The sequence below is a fragment of the Nothoprocta perdicaria genome, unplaced genomic scaffold, assembly GCF_003342845.1.
Source record: "Nothoprocta perdicaria isolate Ctin4 unplaced genomic scaffold, notPer1 scaffold_96, whole genome shotgun sequence".
Classification (NCBI taxonomy): Eukaryota; Metazoa; Chordata; class Aves; order Tinamiformes; family Tinamidae; genus Nothoprocta; species Nothoprocta perdicaria.
The window spans coordinates 2772280-2784503 of NW_020456265.1; the positions used below are offsets into that span (position 1 = coordinate 2772280).

Sequence of the window (12224 nt, forward strand, 5' to 3'; positions counted from 1 at the left end):
GAACTTCTCAGGAGATTTGTAAATAAGCCTCAGTGACTCAGCGCTTATCTATGAAGGTAAGGTGCAATTCAGAAAACCTCAATATACTTTTACCTACATCATTTATCTGTTCCTTAAAAATCTTCCCTTTTTCAGAGCTGTTCCTTAATTAGGGTTGCCAAATTCCAAGGCTGATTTATGCTAATGGACAGATTTGTAATTACTTGGTTGGCAATATCTTTATGAATTTTTTTAGAAGTGCTCTGGAAAAAAAATTGTATTTGGGAACAGCCACTTCTTACAGCTTTCAACTTGGATGAAAAATATTTGCCAAGTCATTCAGCTTGTCTCTGAAATGCTTCAGCAGTCTTGAGGGATGCTCCTGGACTCCGGCGATTCAGGGCTTTGCCTCACGAGCCCGGCCACATTTCACAGGAGCAGTTAAAGACCCCACTGCCAATCGGTACCTGCCCTGTTCTCCTACCAAGCAGTCAGCAGAAGGGAACAGGCAGCAATTTTTACCTCAGTTGTTCAGCTGGGGTTGGTATCTTGGCTGCTTTCCTTGCTCCTCCAAAGTGGTTCCTGGGGTTTGGCACTGAGGAGGCTGAGGCCCAGCTGGAGTTTTCCCAGCTCCCCAGAGCAGAGGGGCAGGACAGGAACGAGGGGCAGGAGCGGGAGGCAGCAGCACCGGCCTGAGGCCCCTCCAAGCCCGGGCTGCATTTTGCCTTAAGGCACTTTGTTGCAACAAATAAACAAACAAAACTTACGGACTGACCTCCTGCACCRAGGGCTGGATATCAAAATTGGTTTCAGAGGCATTAATGAGGAACCACTCGACTCTGACATCTTCTCCCTTGTCCTTCACRTGGAGCTGAAGCTGTGGATGTGAAAGAAGGAGGATAGGGGAGAGAACTTTGGTATTTGGGAAAGCAATGGGAAGCCACCCTCTGTGCTAAGGCTCAAAGCAAGGGTTATATCAGTTTCTGAGTGCACAAATGCCAAGGCAACAGCCTAAGATGACTGAAGAATTTACCTAGGCTTTGCACCTATATACCCATATACACCAGTCAAAAAGGGGCATTTTTTGTTCTATGCATCTAAGCAGCCTACCCAAAGTGCTGCTTATCCAGCCTTCCTACAGGAGACATTTACTTCACGAATTTATCACTTGCACCAGCTGAACTTTATTATTAAGTAGATTTTTAATATTATTAAATGTTTTACCTGAGTTAGCAAGACTTTGTATGCATTTTGCAAACAGGTCACGAAAACTCGAAACCGCCTCGCACATCTTGTAGTTCTGCCATCGGATTAGACGTAGCACCCACGGGAAGGGAGGGAATAAAAGGCAACACGGTACCTGCAAGTGAAGGGGCGACAGCTTCACGCTGTACGACTGACTCTCCGCAGCAGCAGCAGGGGAAGTAGGAGCCACACTGACGAGGAACGTAACGGAGTCTCCCACGRCATTACAGGAAACCACCTAAAGGAAGGGAAAGGAGCAGGGAGACAGTTGAGGGAGGAACAATTTAGACCTTAGAAAAATGTATGGGCAGGGTTGGAAAGGAACGGAGCTTTACGCTACCAGAATTAAGCTGAATTCTGCAGGTGGGAGATTCCCAGGCAATCCTGACCACTTTTAGAACAGTGTGTGTGGAAGGAGGCACATCACATTTTCACTTTGGCTTTTGGACATGGAATTTATAATATCCAGTAACTATGGTATTTTCCATAAATATCAATAAGCAAATATAATATATAAATAAAAACTCAAAAGTTTTTAACTTTAAAAGAAATTCATTCCTCTTCCTCTCCCAGTCTAAACTAAGCATCTAATCACAAGACAGCTGCTTTCACCTGACATTAATTTCTGGGYGAAAACAAAGAAGTAAACAAGATTCCTTTTAGTGCCATCTCACTAAAACTTCACCACAACACGGCCGGCTGCTGCCGCTGCTGCAAAGAGCAGGATTTGGGTCAGCAACTCCCGTTTCCAGGAGCCTGTTAAAGGCTATTCAAGTTACTGATTAAACCAGGAAAGGCGCAGAAATTCAGTCCCGGAGCTGACGTTTGAGACTAGCTGGCAGGCCAGGCGACTGCTCTGTACCTCTCTGGGTAAACTCGGCACTGTCACGAGCGGCAGTTGGAGCCGTTCTCACCCAGGATACACACACGGGATGGCGCTTCCAGCCGGCTCCCGGCAAACCAGCGCGGGCTCCGGAGCGGCCGGCCGCGCTTGCGAGCGGCTCCGCAAAGCGGCCTGCGGCAGCACGGGGCAGCCCCGGYGGCGGGGGAACCGAAGGGCTCCCGAAGGCCCCAGAAGGGATCACAGAGAGAAGCTTCTCTCTGCAGACAGCCCCGCGGGCCGCTCGCCACGTGGCCGCTGCTGCCGCCGTCCCGGCCGCGCCGAGACGCCGACGCTGCCAMCGTGGGTCGTGGCAAACGGGCCACGTGGCCACCTCGCGCGGGCTTCGGGGCTCCTCTGCAGGGCCTCCAAACACACGGGCTAAATCGTTGTGTTTGTGCAGCCCTCTGCCTCGTTCACGGGCGCYGAGGTGGAGGGTGAGAGCTTTAAAACGAGCCCCGGACCTCCTGGCAGATCCTTGGCAGTCGCTCCTTAAATATATTTAATCTCCCCGGGCGCCCTAAGCAGCACCGGAGCATTAGCAAGAGCTTCGGAGCGCATCCATTAAGGGAGAGACTTAATTACAGAGGAGAAGCAAAGAGAGGCGGGGGGCAGRAACCAAGCAAAGATCCCAAGCAAATCCCTGAGCAGCAGGATTTGCCTTTCGGGATTAGGTCTCTGGCCAAGCACAGTTCAGAAGTGGAAAAATCCATTTCGCTCATTACTCCCCTTCCCCAAAACTGAATTCCCTCAGAATTACTTTATGTTCCTTACTGCCACACAGTCAATATGAACTATTATGCTCCACTATTACAACAAAACAGGAATGAGTTTTAAGCCTGTTTTTAGTAGCTATCAAGACCAAAGAGCTAWCTTACTGCTGACTTCATTTCTAACCGAGCTGAAACGGGGAATTACTCCTGTTATTCACCATGAGGGTGGCTTCTCACGGCTCTTCTTCAAACTGCACCCCTCTTCTTGGAGCCCAGGGCAGGAAAAAGGACAGTTAAAAAGGCAAAAAATCCTGGGCACTCGCATGTTATAAACCCCTTGGAGCTGCACCATCCACGCCCGACTGGCCCGCACGTGCACGGGGGCTCGGTGCCTTCCCAGCAGGTTGCCCTGGCTGCACGTTGGAATATCCAGGAACTGCCGGATATCCAAAGGCCAGGGCTGCCAGCGCTCAATTGGTCATCATTAAAGAAACACAAGCGTGGCAAGAGGGATAGTAAAGGTGTTCACATGCTTCTTTATCCTTAAAGCTCTCTTTTAATTAAAAACAAAACACTCTAGTCAGTAGAACTTTTATTCTTCTTCTCTATCTCATCAAGAGATCAAARCCTGATATTTTTACCACTACCTTAGGAACATAAACCAGTAGGTTTAATTGCGTTTTTATCTCCTTGACTTACTTCTCTTCCAAAGTCATCTAGATAAGTCTGCTTCCCTCTCCTCCCACTTCAAATAAAATAGTTGTGGTCTTTAGGCACAGAGGTCTGTTGATTTTGAGCTCAGCCAGAGAAACGTATGTTTCCATGTTGGCTGGTAGAAAATAATTATTTTTATATCGGGTGACATTCCTTCATCCTGGGAGCAGTAGGATGATTCACGAAAGAGGAATACTGAGAAAAGCAGAGTTCCGGGCTAAAATTAGAAGAGAAAGCGCCTCTGCTTTCATCCAAGACAGCGCTACAAGTGGTGGGAAGCTGATTAAAAAGGGAGAGACCGCAACTACCGCTTCCCTTTCTAAGTGACATTCCCGTAGAGGTAGAGCAGATAACTCTGACAGGCCAGGCAGACATAAACAGGCCATTTGCACCAGAGCAGCAGCACGAAGGAAAACAGGGCAGCTTCCTGCGCTGCCCCCCTTCCTGCCTGCCCTCATCCAACCTGCTTCCTCGTATTCTCTGTCCCTGAGGAGATAAAGAGCAGCCACCAGCAACTCCTGGGACTTTGGCTGAAGCCGTGGCCAGAGCACTGGAGACAAAAYGTGTTTGTTGGCAGGAGAGGGGAGGCTCTGGCAAACAAACATCCTTTCCTGGTGGAAAGAGAAAGTAAACGTGTCCATCGGAATTAACAGGTGCTCTTCGGCCTCCTTCATCCTCCTCACTTCCTTTCCTCAGTCCCCAGGACACCCTCAGTCACTGATGCCTCCTGCTTTAACAGAGCCTGAGAAACCTGTCGCTGCCCCCACGAGCGGCCCAAGGGAAACGCTGCCCCACAGCAGCCMCCTTGCTCCGTGCTCGGCACCCTCCAACTTGCCCCTCACCTACCTCTGCCCTCCRGCCGCCACCCCCGGCCTCACTAGCCCCAAGCGCAGGCAAAATCCCTTGGATTGGGCTCCGTTCTGCATCCGTCCGACCCGGGGATCCAGCCCCACCGAGAGGCACGGGCACCCACGCCGGCACGCACCTCGCCCGCGCGATTATCCGGAACTGCCAGCGCCATTAKCCGGAAAACACGGGGGTCAGAGGAACAGCCAGGGGAACCAACGAGACCGACAAAGCGTTTTAGTTGAAATAACAAAGAAAAGTGATAATTCTCTAAGACACCAACGTGTCTAAGTGCGTGCACTAACAGGCAAGTCTTTTTTCCTCTCCCGCTCCTCCTCACTCCTGTGYTGTCCTCTCCCCGCATCTCTGCGCTTCTTTCTTCCCCGTTCCTCCAAACAGGACCGTAGGATTTCCATTCCCCCCACCTCTTCCTACAGAGAAAATAGATTCTCTCCAATAATGAAGGAAATGGATGTGATTTAAGCAGGAAAATTTCATAGTCGTACGGAGAAAGTTCTTCTTCACCTCCCCCCAAAACCAAGATTGCACCAAGGTGCACCCGCAAAACTCGCAGCACTGCAGGCCCTGGCTGCCTTCTCTCTGCAAAGGAAWTAGTTTTACCGCACACGGCAGTCCTTTCCAGGCCGAGCAGATTACTCAAGATCTAGAAATACATATCAATAAAAGCAATAACAACCCTTTAAATGTCTGCACATGAAAACAAGCACATCATGAGGCAGCTACAAAAGGAGAGCTGCCGCGAAATCCGCTGCAGGTTTAGGAAGCCCCCAGCTCAGCTCCCAMCTCGAGCAGAGGGAACAAGTGCAGCACCGACCCCAGGCCCTGCTGGGGGCAGGTCTTYAGAAGCCGGTAAGGGAGCAAGTTTGTGGGGGAATAAAGCGAGGAACCTCGGAGGCAGCTTTCCAAAAGGATGATGAACACAAGCGGGAAGGCAGGGGGAGTGACGGGACGAGCGCACAAAGACACATCCACAAACACGGATTGTTTCTGTTCCTCCGAGACTAACAAACATGCAGATCCAAACCRGGGGAGAAAAGGGAGGCAGGGATGGAAGAAAAGGAAAGAAGGAAAGGAAAGGAAAATAACAACCCCCAAACAAACAAACAAATCAGAGAGAACAGGGAAACAAGACAGGAAGAAACCAACCAACCTATCAAGCAGGATAACAAGAAACAGGGCCCGTATTTTAAAAGAGGAAAAACAACTAGCAGGAGTTTGTTCTGTTGGCTTGGCCTCACAAACACTCAGGTGTTTACAACCCATTTGGGAGCCAGGGAAGCTGAAGACAGATGGAAGACAGCGAAAGGGAGGGGAGATCTGCCAGCCTGAGCCACAGCACCCGGGAGAGATTCGCTTGCCTGGAGAGGGGCACCCATCAGCGTGGGGCCRCCTGGGGTGCCCCACGCGCCTGCACGGCGTGGGCAGCTGTGACCCACAGCTCTGGGAGGCCACACAGGTGGCAGGAGCCGCGTGGCAGGACACCTGGCAGCACCTGGCAGAGCCGCAGCACAAAGCCACCAAAGTCCGACGCTGAGGAGGGAAAGCCGGGAAGCAGCAACGCAGAAGGAAGCCCGGGCAGCACACAGGAATGCTGAAAAACCCTCAAGATGAGAAGAAATGCAATTCATAACACAGAGCACGTGGGTATGGGAACGAGTAACTACTACTGTAAGGGGGAGCTTAACCCTAGGAGAAAAAACAGGAAGAAAGGCCTGGGAGCATCGAGGCAATCACAGCACAATGGCCACAGAAGAGGAAAACGCAACTTTAAAACACAGGAAGAAAATACTACCAGAGAAACAAACAAAACAGAACAGCAATTTCAAAGCACGAGGAGAACTGTCTTAAACTTAGACATCAAGTTCAAGAAAAATGAATTTAACTGAAACAAGCGTGGAGAAGAATGTGCACCAGTTGCTTGTAAGGCAAGCCCACACCGTGGAAGGAACCTTAAGGAGCAACAAGCTAAACAAAAAAAGCTGAAAGGAAATATAATTCCTTCACAACGTATTTACTGACAGGAAGCACCAGGGAAGAAAAGCAAACACATTAGGGATAAAGGATTGGTTAGTTATTAGTACAGCGAAGAGGAGGGAAAAAAAGTGAATAAAACAGTGCTCTGTGGTCWTGATTCCATTCCGGCTGGAAAGGACAGTCACTGGAGCAGCAAAGTGCAGGGCAGCCTCTCAAGCAGAGGGGGAGTTMAAGGACAACAGGGGCTGCACGTGACGGTCAGGAAGCTTCACTCAAAAGAAAAACGCCAGTGACGGCACGGCTCAAAAACAAACAGGAGCGACCACACGTTCGTAGCCAGGGGCGCATCCCTGCTAGTGCTGCGGTGTTGGAGGTGTCTTTCCCGCAGCTCCCRCAGCCTCTGCTTCACAAGGGCTTCACCCGCTTCTAAATGAGTGGAACTGGAGGCCCCGCTCCCGAGCGCTGCCACGGGCTGCTGGGTCCCAGCAGGGCGACTGGAAACGAGGCGGGCAAGACGAAGCTGCAACAGGCACGTGGGGGAAGAGCCACCTTCCCCGGCACGCTGCACGGCCCGTCGAAGAGAGCACCTCTCACRGAGCCGCCTTCTCCCTCCATCAGTTCCTCCAGCAAGATCCATAATTCCTAACTGACCCGATGCTTTGATATTTGTTACCCCACGAGACCGTGATTCTTTGCATCGCAACTTAAAACTCACAGAGGTGATGCTGAACTGCAGGCACTCCTGCAGGTATTTTTCCCCTCTTCTTGAGGCGGGAAAAAGAGGGAGACCTGGGTTGCAGTTTAAGGGTTATTAGACAGAAGTTTGCTCAGTCCAAACCTTTCTGTGCCAAGCTCTAGACAAGGGAGTCAGCTTTCTGCTSGGTTTGTTTTTCCTGCTGCATGCGTTTTTCCTGCCAAGTTCAAAGCCTCTGGAAACAGACGACAGTAATGGAAGGGCTGGCAGAAYTGGCCAACACCACAGCCAGTGCTCCCTTCAGTGAAGCAAAGCAAGCGACGACACGCGGGAGGAAAGGCCCCTGGCTCCCGCACGTTCAGGCCGAGGGAGCCTCTGCCCAGGGCGGCACGGGCGGCCGCCCCACGGAGCGAGCGCCTTGACACCACCCGGCCCCACGGAAGGTGCCCAAGTGTGCGGGACCCACAGAATGCACCAGCCCCTCGCTCCAAGCGTCCCCACGGCGGGGGCAGTGCGCGTTGTGTCAGCGCCATAGGATGCTGATCCCGCATCGATCCCGCATCCTGCCGATCCCGCACCGTCCTGCTTGCGGCAAGGCTGCCTGTTCCTGGGAAAGGGGCTCCGGGCTGGCTCCTCGGGCTCGGGGCCCTGCACAGCAGAAGTGCCCCAGCAAGACCCACCTGCCCCGCACGGTCCCCGCTGCATGTTTACTGCTCCTGGCACCTCCCATCCTCAATCATCTGCTTCCTCCCGTGCCCACAACGCTCTGATGCAAGGCCTTGAAAGCACACACRGAATCACAGAACGTTCAAGGTTGGAAGGGACCTCTAGAGATCATCCAGTCCAAMCCCCTGCTCCAGCAGGGACACCCAGAGCACGGGGCACAGGGCGGCATCCAGGCGGGTTGGGAAGATCTCCAGAGAAGGAGACTCCACAGCCTCCCTGGGCAGCCTGTGCCAGGGCTCTGGCACCCTCACAGKRAAGAAGTTCCTCCTCACATGTTGATGGAACTGCCTGTGTTGCAGCTTGCACCCATTGCCCCYTGTCCTGTCACTGGCCACCACTGAGAAGAGCTKGRCCCCTTCCTCCCTCCATTCTCCCCTCATGAACTTATACATGTTARTCAGACCTTTGACAGGGCGTGCAATAGAGCAGCCCTGGCGCCAGCGCAGCGGGAGGCCCCTGTGAACTCCTGCCACGCGGATCACAGCTCCGGAGCCGGCTGCAGGATGGGAGCCGGCGCCAGCCGATGCCTCGGGCAGGTGCGGGGCTCGGGGACGCTGCGGCACCGATAAACTGCAGCATGTGGTCACGGGAGACACCCAGCACCGGCAGCGAGTTACGGACTCGCAGCGCAAGCCGAGCCTGCGCACGGAGGTTTCTATTCCGCACATAATCCTCTAGTAATGTTACACAGACAAAGGGTGGGGGAAAGAAGTCTTTAGTCCCTTGGTATTACCTCAGAAATATGTCAAAGAAAATTAGTGCATAAGAGGACAACTGATGTGGTTGGACAGGCTTCTATTCAAGGAGAGTGCAAGTAGCCACCAGAGTGCCCTTGTGAGGGGGTTATATACCGAAACCCACATAAATTGTTCAGGTTGCGCCTTAAAAGAGTGAGAACAACTCAGAGAATTTTCTTCAGCAGCAGTGCACAAGATTATGGAAATCTGGTTCTGGGATAGTTCAGAACAAGCTAATTTACACAGGCAAAACTCTCACCATTCAGTGCATTTTAAAATGCGCTTATATTGGCTTGTGCACCTGTCAAGCCAAGCACGCTGGGCCACTGGCCACAGAGCAGCAGCCCCGTTAGCAGGTCGGGGGGCTCACCCATGGCCAGAGCAGAGCACCCAGGGCTGCACAAGGGAAGCTACAGGTCCAGACCCACGGCTGGGGCAGAGCAGAACCGCCCCAGAGCAGCCAACAGTTCGACAGGCTGCTGCGGAGCGGGATTGAAGCAGGGCAGGAGATAACTCCAGGACTGAGTGCAGATGTTCCTGGTCCAGGGAAACCCCACGGGCCGGGGCTTCAGCTCTGTCATGCTGGGAGGRCCAGAAGGGTTTCTCCCTGGAGACAGTGCTACTTATGACACAGCGCAGACCACAGCACATGCAAGGACGTTTGCAGCCCTACCACTTTTCAACAGCATTTTAGACACACACTGCAAACCACAAAAGTGTTTCTGTGCTGTCACTCACTACCTTTTATTCATAGTGGTTCTTTCTTCATTTCTGGCTTCACACACCACACAAAACAATAAGGTAAGACTTGGCAGTCCCCTCTCTTTACAGTTCCCTTCACACTAACATCTCCTCCAGGAGTACTGAGTAACACTAGCACCAACTTTAAAGCCCTCACAACTCCACAATCTTCAGCAGAAGCTTCCAGAAATGGGAAAAAAAAAAAAAAAAAAGAGAGAGAAAGAGAGAGAGAGAGAGAGAGAACAAGGGCACCAACACCTTTACCTGCTGGCAGTCCCTAGCTACAGGGCCACCCATCGGGGTGTGACTGGCAAGATGGGTATCAGGCAGATAAGCACGCATAGTTTTCAAAGGAATCATAGCACAGCTGCTTAACATCTAAAACAGGCAAGTAGACCTGAATAGCAAAGCTAATTAAAAAAAAAAAAAAAAAAAAAAAAAGTAACAGGTCAATTTGGTTCAGGTGCCTACAGCCAAATGCTGGTTCAGATGTGACTGGTAGTTAGAGTAACTAGGGTGAAAATGCAGAAATTGGTAATATGCATACACACATCTTTCCTTCTGCTGTATCTGTACGTCATTCTAAGAGCCACATTCTGCCTCCTTTTAATATCACATGCATTAAGCAGAGAGAAAAACACTTCCCAGGATGTGCTGCCATGTTTGTGTGGGAAGGGCTCGCCACCCAACAGTGGAGCCAAGCGGGACTTCACCCCTGAGACTCTGCACCTGCTCTGCTCATCCCTTTCCACGCAGGAGTGACGAAGCCAGCAGGAAGAGCCAGGCAAAGACCCATCACTGCCCCACGGAAAGTGCCCCTTTCCCCTCTGTGAATTCCCCACGCCACCCTTCAGCAACAGGATGGGGAACCACTCGACTGAGGAGGGAAGAAGGGCACTGTGTGAGTTGCATTAAAAGCCCGTAAACAAACTTGACATAACCCTGTTCACTGATCATTTGGCAGAAGCCCTGTGGCAAACTCTGTCCGTGACTTACTGAAGCAGTGAATAAATGCAAAGACTTGACGCAGGTTCATTAGACAGGCTGCCTCTCAGCAGCCTTCACAAGCTTAGGCAAAGCATGCAGAAGTGTCAGAAAACCAAGCTCCCACTGACACCACCGAGTGAAGAAGTTACACTTCCTACTTCAAAGTCAGCTGAAGCGAAACAAAATTGAAGTTTACCTTCTCTTGTGCTGATTTTACAACACTAACAACTTCTTTAACTGCCAGCTCAAGTGGTTCCTGCGGGTCACTGTCCTCAAATGTGAGCAACTGGGAATCCTAAGAAAGGAAGAGGGAAAAAAGCAGCATTACTTCATTAGACGATGTAACCATCACCTGAAAATTAATTGCCAGTAAAGTTCCTGGAAGAACCAGAGACAGAACTGCAAATGTATGTCAGAATTTGTTTATATTAATTGTGCTACACCTCACTACATAATAAAAAGCAGAGCCTAAAAGCCTATACTTAGGACATGAGTAGAGGCCTCACCATAACTCATCTTCCGCTGCAGCAAAATACCAGGGTACACAGCACAGTGCAGCAGAACGATGCCTGCGAGGAGTGACAGAGCTCAGTGATTAATCTGAGCACCATCATTTTTTAAATACCATAATATTAAACAACATTTAAGAAAAAACAGGAAAAAAGTCATAGTCTCTGACTCCACTAAGCTCCACTAGTCTGTGCCTAAACAAAGAGATCCCAGATATTTGTTTGCAGAGGCGAGGGGAAAATCCCTTCCCCTCAAATCCAACCTCGCACACATGAGCAGATGCAATGTGAAGCGGTGGCAAGTGCTGCGTGTCCGGGCACAGGGCCGGGGGGAATCCTGCGTGCGGGATCCCGCATCCCAGGCCGCTTCCCGCTTCGGGATGGCGGTGCACGTGGGAATCCCGAGGGCTGCGCGCTCTCCCCTGGGACACAGGGCACTRCTGCAGGGCTCCAAACGGTGACAGTTGCTACCAGCGCCTGTTCCCACGTTCTCCCAGCTTGCTCTGCCTTTCCTTCTCCCCCCCTTTTTTTTCCCTGCTCCTCAACGAGCACAAAGCAAACTAGCGTTCCTTAGCACCACACATGCAGCGTGGTGAAATGTGAAAGGAGAAACAAGGCGATTTTCTCACTTTTCCTTTCCCCCGCCCTGCTTTACTGCCTGGGATGCGTTAAGCCTCTCTCCTTATCTTTGGCAAACACGCGTTCCTGGCTCTTCCTTCTGCTCCGGCCGCCCCCCAAGAGGGACGGAGGAAGCCCCATGGTGCAGCTGACGATGGAATTTGCGCTCCCCGCTCCCCTGGCCCAATGCCAATGGATGCGCGCGAATTGGGAGCCTTGGGATGCACAGCGCTTCCCGGGGAGTTTAAGCCCGGCTTTTTCCACTGACACAGCAGGGATTCAAATCCCCGAGCCCGGGGAATTAGGCTTGTCCCGGCCTCAGCTAACCCTGCCGGCCGCGTCGCTGCCAACGGCGGCGCGCCACGTTACGTGCTCGCCCACGGGCACGGGAGGAGAGGGGCGGCCGATCCCGGGCCATTCCCGGCCGAGCCGGGGGTGCTCCCGGCCGAACCGGGGCCGTTCCCAGCCGAACCGGGGGCAAAGCAAACCCTGGAGGAAGGAACTCCCCGCCATGCCAGGCTTGGCCCTCAAAGCGCTTATCCCCACAGCGCCAGAGGGGACAAGAGGGGCACGGCCCAAACCCGGCCCGCAGCTCTCTACCGAACCCCTCGCGGGGGTCCCGGTACCGGCGGTGCCCGGAGCGAGGCGCCCGGCCGCCCTCCCCGCCGCGGGGCTCCCGCACGCTGGCGGCCGATGCTCGCAGCCTTCCGTGCCCCGGGCCGGCTCCTTGCAGCCGCCCTACGGAACCTATAGACGTGAGCCTATGCATTCCCGCGCGGGGGCACGGCTGCCGCCATTTCCCGCCCGCCGCCGCCGCCGGGCCGCACTCACCGCGCGCGC

At 52.6% G+C, this 12224-nt stretch overlaps 1 protein-coding gene across 1 annotated transcript in view; it reads right to left on the reverse strand.

Annotated features, from left to right (window-relative positions):
* Positions 1–11897, reverse strand: part of C2CD2 (C2 calcium dependent domain containing 2) — a 35729-nt gene extending 23832 nt beyond the window's left edge. The window contains exons 1-4 of the mRNA XM_026053031.1: positions 11712–11897; positions 10454–10552; positions 1340–1462; positions 755–856 (exon numbers count right to left, since the gene is read on the reverse strand). Coding sequence (XP_025908816.1) covers positions 755–856; positions 1340–1462; positions 10454–10552; positions 11712–11897 — 510 coding nt within the window. The remainder of the gene's footprint in view (positions 1–754; positions 857–1339; positions 1463–10453; positions 10553–11711) is intronic.
* Positions 11898–12224: the final 327 nt, after the last annotated feature.